At 40.6% G+C, this 16,085-nt stretch overlaps 1 protein-coding gene across 1 annotated transcript in view; it reads left to right on the forward strand.

Moving 5' to 3' along the window:
• The window catches only part of zmat4a (zinc finger, matrin-type 4a), a 139,465-nt gene that overhangs the window by 30,007 nt on the left and 93,373 nt on the right, over positions 1-16,085 (forward strand). The window contains exon 2 of the mRNA XM_026321838.1: positions 1,719-1,820. Coding sequence (XP_026177623.1) covers positions 1,719-1,820 — 102 coding nt within the window. The remainder of the gene's footprint in view (positions 1-1,718; positions 1,821-16,085) is intronic.

Below are 16,085 nucleotides of genomic sequence, written 5' to 3' on the forward strand. Positions count from 1 at the left end.
GGCACATGGTGATAGAGATCTCAAAGCTGCTCATTTACTTTGTTTGTCCCAAAGAATGTGTAAAGGAAACAGTGCTGCTTCTTCATGATTACAGTACTGAGAAGGAGAGTAACGTCACTGATTCATTTATATTTGTCTTCTTTCCTGGCTGTTTGTCTTCACACACTTGTGTCATTAATGTCTTATCCTTGTCCTGGTACAGGGGCAGCACCTCAGAGGCACCATTCCACTCTGCAGAAAGTCATTGCTGAGGTCATGTTGCATCCTGAAAAGCTGTTGCTAAATCCTAAACATAAAATTCAGCAACTTGAGCCTAAAATGCTCTAAAATTATTATAGGTGCTGGTTTGTAGATGCACATTTTTTCATTTCTTAGATTTACTATTTACCATCACTGTATCTTCAGGCAGAATACAAAGTGTTGGAAGTGGCTCCAACTCTCATTATTAATTTACACATTATCAGGTAATGATCTAGGAACTATACTGTATTTATAAGCAATATGTTTAACTGCATTTGATAAGCTTTTACAGAAGTCAAAACTCGGGTTGTCTAGGCTGCTTAAGAAATGTATTCTGTTGCTTGCCAGAATCTCAAATCAGCCAGATGTTTCTGCAGAGTGGATAGTATGTATAAAGACTTATTACATTGTGTTGTAGTTTGCTCTCCTTTAATGCAGTGCTTGAACTACTGGTTCTGTGTTAAGATTTGATGGCCACATTTTGGCCGGAAAACATTTGAAAGCCTCATTTGTATGTGAAGGTGAACAAATCCCAACAAAGTTTAGCTTTAGCTTTAAATAGTCATTTTCTCTGTTTTAGCTCAATTATCTGGCAAGACGATTCAAACACGTTGGAGAGAATTTGCTTTTATACCCACATTACCCAAGTTCTCATCTGTCCTGCTGCTCCTAATGAAGACGTGCCTGAGTAAATGAAGATGAGTTGAGCCTGACTGCTTCCAAATATGAAATGTGAGCCCCTAATGGAAGCTCGGCTGAATTAGTAATAGAAAGCAGAGATGGCTCAGCTGTGTCCATGGAAAAGGAAATAAAAGCTTTTTTGCTGCTGTCTTTCTCTCAATCCACTTTTCTCCAACTCACAGCTCTTAGTCCACTCATATATTTTAATGAATTTTGAGGAAAAACTCACCATGGTCTGTGGTTGTTAGTTATTGTCATCAAATATAATCTTGGCTTTTGGGCTGACGTTTTAATGGGATGTTTGATATTAAATGGTTTTTCTGACTCATTGCATGCAGAAGCTGCTCAACATCTGTCTGTCACTCAGATGCTTGAGGTAATGAAATTTTGATTTAACAGTGAAAGTATGAGGTGAGATTAGTGCTTGGTTGCTCTGTAAAAATCTTGTTCGCAATGTCTCTCTAGAGACCTTTAAAGACTGCATTATTGTGAAAAAAATCAAAAAATCTGATATGATTTTAGTAGACATGGTGTATATATCTTTTTCATTATTTTTGCATTTAGTGGATAAGGTCAAGTGTGGTTTGGTGATTTGGTTTAAAATAAATAAATTTAAAAACATAACCTGTAGGGCTGAGACTCACCAACACAAGCAGATCTTGCCTCTCAGGCTGTCTGAAAAATGTTTTCTTGAAATTTGTCCTAGTGGTCAGCATTGCATGTTCAAATGTTGGTGCACACCTGCTACAAAGTGCATGCAGGTTAGTAACCATTTCTAAATTTGTGTATTTCTCCAGATGAAGTCAACAGAGGTGGACCAAGGGCTTTTCACAGACACCTACTGCAAAGTGTGCAGTGCTCAGCTCATCTCTGAATCCCAGAGGGTCGCCCACTATGAGGTGAAGACAGCCCTCTCACATTACCTCGCATGACTCTGATACACTACACTACAGTGGAGTTAATGAAAGGCTGAGGGTCGCATTGTTTTGGATCTGTCCCCAGAGACACTCAGTTCATCTATACACCTGAGCCCTGCAGCCCACACTATCAACAAACTACACAACACACCTGGCCTTACCCTGTTATTTTTTCATTTAACTCCAGTAGTGAAAATATTGGGAATTAATGGAAAATAGCAGAATAAATTAAATTTTGGTTGTATTTACCTTTCTGCTCCTGCTTTATAGGCTAGGTGATGCTCATGTATATTTTTTTTAAAACAAGCTGCCACTTACAGAAATTTAACCCCAATGAGGACTGCTTTGTTTATGCTGACACATATATATTATAGCAGTTAAGCAAATCACTGAAAATCCTCCTGCATTTTACATTGCACTGCACCCTGCTGTCATATTTCTCAGTTTGCATTGCAACACGTGGAAGTGTATAAACAGGCTGAAAGCATGGCTGCTATTCTGGCAGTGTCCATAGCCAAAAGTAATTAAAAAAACACTCAAGAGTTTTATTTACATAAAAATAATTCAAGTCCACACGTTGAATTTCAATATGTATCATACTCTGTATTCTGTAGCTGTTTACCGTCTTATCAGGAGTTACAGTATATCAGTTTTGTCATCCAGGATGTTAACGTGGCACATGGGCTGGAGTTGTGGTGAAGGGGCTAGCCTCTACTACAGAGGGGAATTGCACCGCCAACTCTAGAGCTGTCTTTATGTTCATGTTGTATCTTCTTAGTAGCTAGCAAGTTTCTGCCAAATTTCCATTTAACTTCACCTGGTTTAGTTGTGAGCTGTGTGTGTGGAACCTAAAGCTTCACAGAGGACAGGACTTCTGACATGTTTGCATTCACTTGGACAGCTGGTGGTCAGTAAATACCTTCTGCACATAGACTGGTTCCTCAGTTTCTACTTTGGCACATATTAAACTCAGAAAATACAATTTGTGAGTGTGTCTGTTTTTCAAAATAATTTCTCTCATTGTTGAGACTTTTTTTTCTTTTTCTTTTTCTTTTTTTTGTTCCCTCTTCTGTATGATAGATGCCTGTTTGTCATCACTGCTTGTGTTCTGCTTTGAATCAGTGGGTGAGTTGGTGAGAAAAGAATGAACAGAATACATTACGAAAATCCATGTGACAACATTCAGTCTGATTATTGGTTTGATCTGTCTGGGAGCAGGAGTCCATCTGCACAAATATCAAGAAGGCTTCACTTTGTTTCTAGGTCAGATCAGATTGTAATTCATTTTCCAACTGTCGATTTGATTTATCCCAATCCCAATATTTAAAGAGCACAGGGGTACATGAGCTGTTTTGCATAATGTTACAGAGTGCACCTTAGATAGACCAGACTGTGGTCAGATCCTGCTTCTCAAAGGGGTCTCAGTGCAGTTATTCTGGTCTGCACCCAAGAGAAGTATATTTGTGTTGGGAATCAACAAAATGTTTTACCCTAAAGTGACCTAATTACACCTTACCTCTTGGTATCATAGTATCAAAACCAAGATGTTTGCAGTGAGAAGTTCCCTCCTCTTTCTGTTCACCTGACTTTATTTGTATCATACCATTAAAAAGATGTGTTTGGCTGTAACCAGCCAGCGACTCTCATGCTGTATCAAGGTGCTGTATGACCATTACTCCTTGCAGGTAAAACTCTTACGTAATTAACCAAAGTTCATTCTAAGTGCATTTGTTAAAAGAATTTACCTAACAGCTTGCCTTGTTGAGCTCTCCTTAAATGAACTGTACCAAACTGTACCAGAGTCCCATTCCATGTGACTAAATCACACAGGTTTGAAAAAGCCACAGATCTCTCTTACATACAGTATCTTTTCAGCCAAAATTCAGTTTAACCGTTTAGTATAAATGATCATGTTTTAACTCCTAGTTGTGCATATGCAGTACACCACTACACCTCTGTTATAGCTTGACACAAACACCACACTAGTGATCTTAGCCAACTCAAGGACAGTGTGAGTAAAGCGGCCAGTCGGTCTCCTTCCTGCTGTCTGCGCCTTGTCAGGTTGCAGAACTTTTTGTCTGCAGATGACGTCTATCACTCACTGTCACTTTGAGTTTTAAGACCAGTGAATCTATCCAGGCCTACAGTTGTTAGACATCAGCAGTAACGTAAGTTGAAAGGGCTCATATGAACGCCATGGTCCATTCTGAAGTACTGAACTTAAGGGCAGCTGGTTGTTATCTGCTTAGGGGCCGGAAGGAAATTATTTGAGGCCTTGAGTCAGTTTAGCATTTTTATTGATTTTTTTATGCTGTTCCTAATAAAGACCAGGGTTCTGCTAAGGTTAAATCTTAAAGAGAATTAAAATTTTATTAGTGCCACTTTGTTTGAAGTTTGTGTTACTTTGTCTTGGAGTCCAATTATCTTCTGCAACCCTCAAAAAGTTCAAACTTTACATCATGCTGGGTGTTGTGCTCACTTTGCTGCTGTGGAGTGCTATTTAAAGTAGTGGGAACTGTCCATGTGTAATAAGAGGACTGCTTTGTTCTTCACGGCCTTGCAGGAGACAGAATGTGGATGAACCAATACAAATCAAATATTCATTTTGTTATTGTGTGGTGAATGCTGAATACAGCACTTGGCCTGTTATCTTCTGGAGATGGCATTTATTTAGATGGTGTTTTAGCACAGTTTGGGTCTAATGCATCATGACATGTTTGGGTCATGGCGATGACAGCAAGGACAAAAAACAAATGTAAAAAAAGATGTACAAACTTAACTTTCTTTTAGAAAGAGGCAGTCATTTTGCACTTAAGAGTAGTTGTTTGCATTATAGACGTATGTGATGTGATTGAAGGTTTAACTGGACAATGTAACTCTTGAAATCGAGGTGACATGACAAGTTAGATCTGTGATGCCTAAATGTGATGCCTGATCTGAAGGATATTCTGTTTTCATCATGCTGTGGTTCGAATTGAGACATTTATATTTAACTTACAGATTGTCCCTGACAGTCTGATCCACTTTACAGTGCAGTTGGCCAGGTGTGGTGATGTGTGTGCCATTGTACCCATTTCATTCAGCCAAATCTTGTGAATCTGAGATTGATTTCTAATGTAGATTCTAAACATGTCAGTCCCTATAAAGCAGCACCAAACTCAGCACTCAAGGTGGTAGTGACATAGGTCTGGAACACTTTTGTCTTTAAAGATGTGCCCATCGTCAGATGTTTTTAAAGGATCACTATCAGCTAAAATAAATCAGAACAAAATCTACAAAAATTTGCAACAGTTAAAATAACAAATGTTGCTAATTAACATTAATTCTGTGAGTATTCGGGGGCAAGTCAAAATAAACTTGCTCACTTGTACTGGTGTTTGTATTCAGCAAGACAAAACTCATCTTTCAGCTGAAGTTTATAAACCTAATGCTTTTGAGCCCAGACCTTCAGGATTTGGATGTAATTTGTAAAAAATAAGGTGTGCCAAATTTAATAGATTATAGTTATATTTTCAGGATACTGATTTCAACATTTCATTTAAGCATTTCAGGACTCAGATAATCAGTATTAAAGAACTTGGGGCCATAAAAAGAAAAACTTGCTCTAGACTGCTGATGATTGGACAGTGACCTTAGTCTGAAGCATACTGAGGTCTTTAGGTTGATACTAAAGACACTGCTTCCCACGCTGAAACTTAATACCAGTTACATTAGCACCAAAAAGAAGAGCCAACAAGAGCAGGACGAGGTCACGCAGCACATCACTTATTATTGCATAAAGAGATGCACCAGCTGTGGCACGTATTTAATTAACAACTACCATGCATGTTGCTAAATATAATATTACTAGGTTATCTCTGTACATGAGTAAAATAAGGATTAAAATAGTGTGCACCATAGTTATTATTTCCATCCAATAGAGAAACTTGTAAAGCTTTGGTTGAAATATTTTTGACAGGCCCATTTTCTAACACTAACATAGTGATCTTTGATTTACTCAGTATGTCTCTGAATGCTCATGTATCGCTTAATTGAACTTTAAACTCCAAAATTAAAGCAGCCCTTGGGTGACAGTAGTGTCTGGAGATGTAATTCATCTATGAACCTCCTTACAAGCACATCAAAGCTATTGCTTCTCTGCAGAGTGGATCAGAGAGGTTTCTAGTTTACAGTTCAAAGACTTGTGTAGTTCATGTTAATTTATGCATCCCACTTTTTGCATGTGTACTGGATTGGGTGCGGGCTGCAGCCACTGTTGACAGGCTGCCCTGCTGGAAGCACTGCAGGAGCCTTTTTTAAAACATTGCCTGTTACTTGACAGAGAAAACCAAAGAGGAGTCATTACGCAAAGTGTGGGAGTAGTAATGTCGATGCACTGGAAGAATACTAACAGAGGAACCATTTTCAAACAAAGAAAAAAAGCATTGCAAATATTATCTTTCAAATTAATTTATATTTTTTTTACTTTGCTGGGCAGACGTGGAAACATTGTGATAAAGGAATATAGTCAAAATTGTATTTGATAGGCACACTTTTCAAAAATGTTTGGGATTACTTCAAGATCACTTTAAGATAGTTTGTGTGATCACTCTGTTGATGGAAGGTTGTGACAGACACAAGTCATCACTACTGCACTGTTGCATTTTTCCAGTTGCTAAATACCTCAGTGTTGTAATCTCTCTCATTTCTGGCATTATGGCATTACTACGTTGGGTGGAAGATGTGAGCGCATCTCTAATAAGTTCAACCACAAACATTACCCATCACGATCCAACCTGTAGCGTTAATTAATTCAATTCAATTCAATTTTACTTGTATAGCGCCAAAATCACAATACAAATCATCTCAAGGCACTTTACAAAAACTAAAACTAAAAACCCAACAATTCCCTTATGAGCAGCACTTGGCGACAGTGGAGAGGAAAAACTTCCTTTAACGGAAGAAAAAACCTCCAGTAGAACCAGGCTCAGTCTGGGCGGCCATCTGCCTCGACCGGTTGGGGTGAGTGGATAGAGCAGAGAGAAAAAAACAGCAACAATAAACAACAAATAGACACTGCAGGTTGGTGGGACCAGTAACTGCACATCAGCGATATACAGCTCCAGGACCAGGGACACCTGCAGAAGGTACAGAGAGAACAGAGAGAGAGGGAGAGAGCACAAACTAGGGGAGAGAGAGAGCACAAGGTTAGTGACATTCAATGGTGGAACATATATGTGAGGCGGGAGGGGAAGGGTTACCTGAAGCCAGCCTTGTCAAAAAGGAAGGTTTTAAGTCTAGCCGTAAAAGTACAGAGAGGATCTGCCCTCCTGAACCCGGACTGGGAGCTGGTTCCACAGGAGAGGAGATTGCCTCCCATTCTACTTTTGGAAACTCTGGGAACCACAAGTAGACCTGCACTCTGAGAGTAAAGTGCTCTATTGGAATAATATGGTACTATGAGGTCTGTAAAGGAGCTTGATCATGAAGGGATTTGTATGTGAAAAGAAGGATTTTAAATTCTATTCTGGATACAGGGAGCCAATAAAGAGAAGCTAATATAGGAGAAAGCATTCTGGATTAACTGGAGGCTTTTTATGGAGATACTGGGACATCCACATAGTAATGAGTTACAGTAATCTAGCCTTGAAGTAACAAATGCATGGACTAGTTTTTCTGCGTCACTTTGAGACATTATGTTCCTATTTTTGGAAATGTTGTGCAAGTGAAAGAATGCAGTTCTAGAGATTTGTTTTATCACACATAAAACAAATCTCTAGAGTTAACCTCTCAAAAATTTCGGTCAGTGTCTAAGTGTGTGGTCCAGGTGTCAGAATATGCCACTATGTCATCTAAGTAAACTTCACAATTTTCTACACCTGACAGTACTATATTCATCAGCCGCTGGAAAGTGGCTGGTGCATTTCGAAGTCCAAATGGCATGACTGTATATTGAAGAAAATGGTCTGGAGTCACAAAAGCAGAAATTTCCGAGGCACTGGGTGTAAGAGGAACTTGCCAATAACCTTTAAGAAGGTCCAATTTGGTGACGTATTTGGCGGCACCTACACGGTCGATACAGTCATCCATCCGAGGTAAAGGAAACGAGTCTGGTTTGGTAACGGTGTTTACCTTTCGGTAGTTATTACAGAATCGAAAAGTCTGATCAGGCTTTGGAACCAGAAGAGACGGTGAACTCCAAGGGCTAGTACTTGGAACCGCGAAACCATGGTCTAGAAGATAGTTTACTTCCTGCCGCATTATTTCACGTTTGGCTGGGTGTACATGGTACGCATGTTGCTTAATTGGTTTGTGAGTTTCAACCTCAATGTCATGACTTAACACATCGGTTTGGGTGGGAATGTCATTAAAAAGGGTTAGGTTACTGTCGATGAGCTGAAAAATTTCAGCGCGTGCGGTTTCCGACAAATGCGTCAAGTAATTGTCTAAACGGTTCAAAATTTCCGAGTTCTGAAAACGCACACAGGGAACAGATCTATGTTTGTCACTTAACCCGTCATCACTGGGTCTGTATGAGGGGCGGGTGACAGACACGGAGGTGACAGGCAGGCATAACTGCAGGAGAAGATGAGTTATCCTCACGGTCAATATACTTTTTGAGCATGTTTATGTGGCACACACGAGAGGTTTTCTTACGGTCAGGGGTCTGGATTACCTAGTCAGTTTCGCTAAGCTTTTGGTTAACTACGTAAGGACCAGAAAACTTGGCTTGCAATCCGGAACCAACAATGGGCAACAAAACTAACACACGGTCACCTGGCTGAAAAATCCGTGTAACAGACTTTTTGTCGTAACAGTCCTTCATTTTGGTTTGTGACTTTGACAATAACTCACGCGCTACATCACATGCGTGATGTAGTCTTTCTCTGAACGAACTAACATAGTCTAGAAGGTTTCCCTCCGGACTAGGTTTGGCTGAATTCCATGTTTCATGTAGCAACGTAAGGGTCCACGCACAGTGTGGCCAAAAACGAGGTCAGCTGGGCTAAATCCTAGCGACTCTTGACAAGTTTCCCTCACAGCGAACAACAACAATGGTAAGCCTTCGTCCCATTCTCGATTTGACTCGGTGCAGAACTTTCGAATCATGCTTTTCAATGTTTGATGAAACCTTTCAAGTGCACCCTGACTCTCGGGGTGATATGCACTAGACGTTCGGTGTGTGACTTTGAGCTCTGCAATGACCTGAGCGAAAACTGTCGACATGAAATTGGAACCTTGATCACTCTGAACATGCTTTGGCAAACCGAATATGGAAATTTTTTTTACCAGTGCCTCAACTATGGCACGAGCTTTTAATGTTCGAAGTGGTACTGCCTCGGGGTATCGAGTGGCAGCACACATTATGGTGAGAATGTACTGGTTTCCGGATTTGGTTTTAGGTAATGGACCAACACAGTCAATAATGACGTGTTCAAAGGGTTCCCCAGTTACAGGAATTGGTTTTAATGGGGCCACAGAAATTACCTGGTTGGGCTTACCGGACACTTGACAAGTAGGGCTTGAACGACAATTTTGTCACATCGGACTTAAGTCCTGGCCAAAAGAAATAGCGTAGAATACGAACATATGTCTTTCGTATTCCCAAATGTCCTGCCATGCTGTGATCATGTGCTAATGTAAAAATTTGGAGACAAAACGGCTGGGGCACTACTACCTGACAAACAGAGTCATGTACATCACCAGAGCTCGGAGTCCACCGGCGCATTAACACACCATCATCCATAAGATATGACACACATCTGTTACATTGTTGACTCTTCACAAGCGACATACAGGAAGACAAAGAAATATCATTTTGCTGTGCATTAATTAGCTGTTCTCTGTCCACTGACAGAGACAGTGTTTTGTCATCAGGTCTTAATTCCACACATACAGATTCTTTTTTTTCACATTTTGTTGGTAAACTTGGCGGATCAGCAGTGTTGAAAAAAGAATCACTAAGATCCACCAAATTTCCAAACTTTCGTGCCTGAGCACGGGTTACAGCACACATGGGAAATGTCAGGGTTCGAGGAACTTCTATTAGTTTTAGGACCAAGGATGCGCCCACACTGGTACTTTAATACTCTTCACAAGACTTTATTGCATAGACTCGGCAAACAAAACAAAACCTAAGGCAAAGGGGGCAGGACTAGGCAGGGAAACTCAAGGATGTAAAATAAGAAAACAAGGCAAGAGGGTCCACATAAAACATGAACATGGGACAAGGACACAAGGGGACAAGGTCGGAGGGATCTGGGTCACACACACACTTAGGGAGACGCACCAGATCACACAAACACTTGAACATGAAAGACAGGGGTCGGGGCATGAAGGTCTGGTTCACACACGCACTTCGGGAGACGCACCAGACCACAAGAGAATATGAATACGGACACAAAGATCAGAACACGAGGAGACAAAGCATGAAGGCCTGGGTCACACACACTTCGAGGGAGACGCACCAGACCAGATAGGGAACACGAACATGAACAGGGAATCAAGGCATGAAGGGATCTGGGTCACACACAGCTAAGGAGACGCACCAGACCACACAGGGAACATGAACACGTAAACCAGGGAAAACAAGGCAGGAAATTAAGACCAAAAGGAGACAAAATACTTAACTTAAATCCGGAGGAGCAAAAGGCAGTCCATAATCAAAACGAGTCTAACAAAAGCTCAAAACGCTGTCTTGGCAGTACGCAAAACCATACATAGCAGACAACCCGGCAACTAAAACAAAGAACAACCAAGGTATATAAGGACCGGGCACAAAACAAGAACCAGGTGAAAACAATCAAACAAATTAGAAAAGAAACAGAAAACGTAAAGAAACAGAAATAACCAAAGAACCAGTTCCTGTCAGGATCGTCCAAAATAAAAGAAAACAGAAGTCCAGTGAAATGGATCCTGACAGGAAATACTACAGGTGAATTTAACATATAAACATCTGAAACACATGCGGAAGCGGTCGGACTTTCGACCACTTCCGGTGACGGGAACACTTGTCCGCCGGCTAAATCATTCCCGAGAATAAGATCAACCCCTTCAATTGGCAACTGGGCTCGAATTACAACTCTACATTTGCCCGACACAACTCTGGATGTTAACTGAACAAAGTGCAACGGGGTGCGTACAATATTCATCTCAACTCCCCACATTAAGATGTCTGACCCGCAGTAAGACTGGGTCGAGAAAGGCAGCATGTCATCGCGTAACACAGACTGCTTTGCACCAGTATCTCTCAAGATAGTGATTGGAATTTGGGTGGACTCATTTTCCAAAGATACCAACCCTTGTGTAACAAATGGTTTAAAAGCGTTGTCCACTTTATCATTCCCAACCATGCCCACAAGTGGCATGGTAGGTGGTGGGGTTTGTATTAGAGCCACTGGAGATGAGGATTTAGTAAATTTGACAGTTTTATTTTGCTCTTTTCTTTTCTGAACAGGACAAACAGCGATGAGGTGACCCTGCTTGGGGCAGTAAAAGCACTCGCGTTTTTCCGCTGTGGCTGGGACTGTGCGACGAAAACTTCTGGGAGAGGGATTTTTCCTCTCAAATAAACTCAAATCAGGCCGGACGAATGGAGCAAAAACATTTTTATGCGTTAGCGCAAACTCGTCAGCCATGACAGCAGTGTTATCCAGAGATGTAACTTTCTGCTCATTCAAATAAAGCACAATTTTCTCTGGCACTCGATTTTTGAATTCTTCTAATAGTTTCAGCTCACGCAGATTGTCTAAAGTTTTAACCTTACTGGCCCGACACCATTTATCAAAAAGAACGCCCTTTTCTCGTGCAAACTCGACATATGTCTGTGTGACAGTTTTTTCACAATTTCTAAATTTTTGCCTGTAAGCTTCTGGCACTAACTCATAAGCACGGAGGACTGTGGCTTTCACTTTATCATAATCCAAGCTATCTTCAATACATAGTGATGCACACACTTCTTGGGCTTTTCCCACAAATTTGCACTGCAGCAAAAGAGGCCGTACATTCCGTGGCCAATTTAAGGTGGCAGCTATTCGTTCAAATGCACTAAAATAAGAGTCTACTTCAGACTCTCTAAAGGGTGGTACTAACGCAATGTGCCTACTTACATCAAAGCCATCCTGGGGTCGTGAAAAAGGTGATTGAAAGTAGGGACTGGTAGCTACAGCAGCTCCCTGCTCCAACTCCAGAGCCCTTACCTTTAAGTGTATGGCTTCCACCTCCAACTGCTTGTTTCGCATTTCCACCTCCCGTATCTGCAGAGTAAGTTTCAACTCCTCTGTGGTTAGTCCAGCTTAGACTGGGAGGTCCTTAGGTGGGGTAGCAACATCAGCCAAATCACCCGGCCTGACTCCATCTGTGGGAGTTGGCCCAGCAAACGACCCTCTTTCCGCTAGCTTTGACACGAGGAGTTGTTTTATTTCCTCTTTCTTTGCATTGATCGTCACATGCACATCAATAAAGTTAGCTATGAGCACCAAATCAGCCTTTCGGCAACGTTCCAACTTGGCCTTAGTTGGATTCAAAGTAAAATCCTCTAATTTGAATTCCATGCTGCCACCACCACAAAAGAAAAAACTGCTAAACAGACAAAGAGAGTTGACACTTACCTATCACGCTGACGAATTCGGCAAAAGAGTTGAGAACAGACAGCACACACAACAAAAAACGGACGAGCCCCCAAATCTATGTTACGCCCGGCCTAGGGGTTACCGGTACGTAACACGATGTGGAGTCTTCCTCCAAAACTCTCCCACTCTCAACAAATCACGAGAATACTAATTACACTTAACGAAAATTTATTCTCTCAAAATCACAGAAAACAACTCAAGAAGCTCATAACAAACAAAAACGCTAGATTTAGCCCTACTCTTTCTAATCAAAAGAAATCAACACAAAATACACAGGAGAAAACATAAAACAAAAGTAACCTAGGCTTCTTTCACAATGTCGAACTAATTTGTGCTCAATATCTACAGTGCAGAGGATTTCTAAACCTTCCTACTCAAAATAAACGAAAAACTACAATAACACAAATGTTCTCAACTCAAAACAAAACGATTTCTAGCTAACTAATACGGAGTCCTTATCGAATGCTGGTTTGGGAGTGGCAGAGATGGGAGAATCGCTCTCTCGAACAGCAGTCCATGGGCTTCTTATAATCCTTCCGGAAGGGCTGGACCAATCCCGGAACACCAATCCACGGGTGTCCAAAGTTCACGCCCACTCCTTCCCTTGTTCCACATACACACATACACACACACGAAATGGGGAGGGGAGAGCCAACAACGCCAACCACACACATAATGACCTAGGGTCATAACAACTCCATAACTAACTTTTGTTCGTGTGGAAGGTTCATCATGGACATGAACAAACTGGAATCTGTCCGATAAATAGGATTGGAACCATTTTAACGCTGTTCCTCTGATACCAGTCACATGCTCCAGTGTCTGTAATAAGATGTTGTGGTCAATGGTGTCGAATGCAGCACTAAGGTCTAGGAGGACAAGTACAGAAACAAGTCCATTATCTGAGGTTAAGAGAAGATCGTTGGTAACTTTCAACAGTGCTGTTTCTGTACTATGATGTGCTCTAAATCCTGATTGAAAATCTTCATATAGTTCATTCCTGTGTAAGTGGTCTGATAGCTGCTTAGCAACAGCTTTTTCTAGGATTTTAGAAATAAATGGCAGGTTGAATATTGGTCTATAATTAGCCAAGACTCCTGGATCAAGACTAGGTTTTTTGAGTAAAGGTTTGATTACTGCAGTCTTAAAGGCCTGTGGTACGTAGTCTGATACTAGAGATAAATTTAACAAGTCTAATAAAGATGAGTTCATTAATGGCAGGGTGTCTTTAACCCTCTGGGGTCGACGCACGCGCCAGCGCGTTTTGACGCATCTTTTTCTGATAAGGCCGAAACAAACTTAAATTACTCCGTCAATTCTGATCGTACAGATAAAAGAAGTATATCATTCAAATCTGTAAAGGGTCTAGTTTTAGTGGTATACCATCATAATAACAACAAAACGTTGTACTTTTTTTAAATAAAGAAAGCCGACAGGGTGCGCTCTCGGACTTTTCTGTCTCTGCCATTTCTCTTCACAGACGCGTAAATAAAACAACCAGAATCTCAGCGAATACTTGGCTCATAAAAATAAGCATTATATGGCTAGAAAGCTTGAAATGTTTTCTTTTGAGTGAAACAATTCAAGTCAAAAACAAATCATCACTTTTTATTTAATCCGTATGAACGTAAGGAGAAGTCCGTTTTTTCCTGTCTCACCTCATTACAGGTAATGCGGTCCCGCCTTGTACACTGTCCACTGTTCACATGTAAATAATCTCAGGTGAACCAGGTAAATATGTGCACGCCCCCGAGAAATGACACAAAATATCAAACTTCATCATAGAATTTACTCACTTTTTCGGCGCGTTTGGATGATGGCGCGTTACGCACGTGAAGCGGCGCTCCTTACATTCCACACAGAGACAAATAGTTTAGCTTGTCCTCAGAGTAAAAACACTGATTTTAACTCAAATGAGGATCGTTTGGCTTCTCATTGTGTTGTATTGTGCTGCACTAATCCGTCCCATCTACATTGACTGAAAGGCTCATTATGCGTCTTTGTCTGGTCGTTCAGTGCGTCTTTTGTGTTTTCAGGTAAATCACATGACTATTCATCCTGAGCCACACCCTCTTGCATATGGCCTTTCTGGACAAAAAGTGTCTTAGAAAATTTAAATCAGTGTATTGTTTACTGTGAATGTGTGAACAAGATGACATTCACAGCACTCTGAAGTAAACACTTTAGCCTACAACATGCTGGTCTCCAAAGTCTTGTGAACCAATGTTCTGTTTGTGTTTTATGGTCTTATTTCAGTGAGTAAAAAATTGTAGTTTTTCACTAGCCATGCATAAACACTTTTTTCTCAAAAACACAATAATGTATAAACTTGAAGCTCACATATTATTGTAGCCAATTTTGTGCTGATTACAGTGTTATCAGACTTTAGACATTAATATGTTTAAAAAACACTGAAAAAAGCACAAATGTCAGGACATGTCAAAATTTGTCCAGGCCCCAAAAACCCCCTCAGACCCCAGAGGGTTAAGCAGTCTAGTCGGGATGGGGTCTAAGAGACATGTTGATGATTTCGATGAAGCAACTACTGATGTAAATTCAGAGAGATCTATGGGAGAGAAGCAGTCTAAACATAACTGAGGTCCTACAGATGATTCAAGAGCTACTGTAGTAGAAGATTCATTTATTGCTGGTATAGGAAGCATCTGCTGAATTTTATCTCTAATAGTTGTGATTTTATTTGTAAAGAAACTCATAAATTCATCACTGCTGAGAGCTAAGGGAACACTGGGCTCAACAGAGCTGTGACTTTTTGTCAGCCTGGCTACAGTGCTGAAAAGAAACCTGGGATTGTTCTTATTTTCCTCTATTAGTGATGAATAGTATACAGTTCTGGCTTTACGGAGAGCTTTTTTATATGTTAGTTGACTGTTTTTCCAGGCTAGAAAAATTTCCTCTAAGTTTGTGGAACGCAACTTCCTTTCCAGCCTTCGTGATGCCTGCTTTAAGGTACGAACATGTAAATTATACCATGGGGCTAGTCTTCTCTGATTCACTAACTTCTTTTTCAGAGGGGCCACAGAATCAAGCGTTTCACGCAGTGAGGTTACAGCACTGTCAACAACATGATCAATTTGGTAGGGAGTGGGATTGAAGCAGCTGCCCTCCACTATGTTTATACTTGGCATAGATGTAAATAAAGATGGAATCATTTTCTTAAATTTATTAACAGCGTTGTCGGATAAACATCTGCTGTAGTGGAATTTTCTTCCAAACGCTGCATGATCCATCATTTTAAATTCGAAAGTTATTAAAGAATGATCTGACAAAACAGGATTTGGGGAAAATTATTAGATGTTCAATTTCGATGCCATAGGTCAGAACAAGATCAAGGGTGTGATTGAAACAGTGTGTGGGTTTATTAACGTTTTGAATGAAACCAATTGAATCTAATATAGAATTAAATGCAATGCTGAGGCCGTTATTTTCAACATCTACATGAATGTTAAAATCTCCCACTATAATAACTTTATCTGATCTAAGCACTAAATCAGACAGAAAGTCAGAGAATTCAGTTAAAAACTCTGAGTAAGGGACAGGTGGACGGTACAAAATGACAAGTAGAACTGGTTTTTGTGTTTTCCAGTTTGGATGCGAGAGACTAAGAGTGAGGCTCTCA

The sequence above is a fragment of the Mastacembelus armatus genome, chromosome 9 (assembly GCF_900324485.2).
Source record: "Mastacembelus armatus chromosome 9, fMasArm1.2, whole genome shotgun sequence".
NCBI classification, from domain to species: domain Eukaryota; kingdom Metazoa; phylum Chordata; class Actinopteri; order Synbranchiformes; family Mastacembelidae; genus Mastacembelus; species Mastacembelus armatus.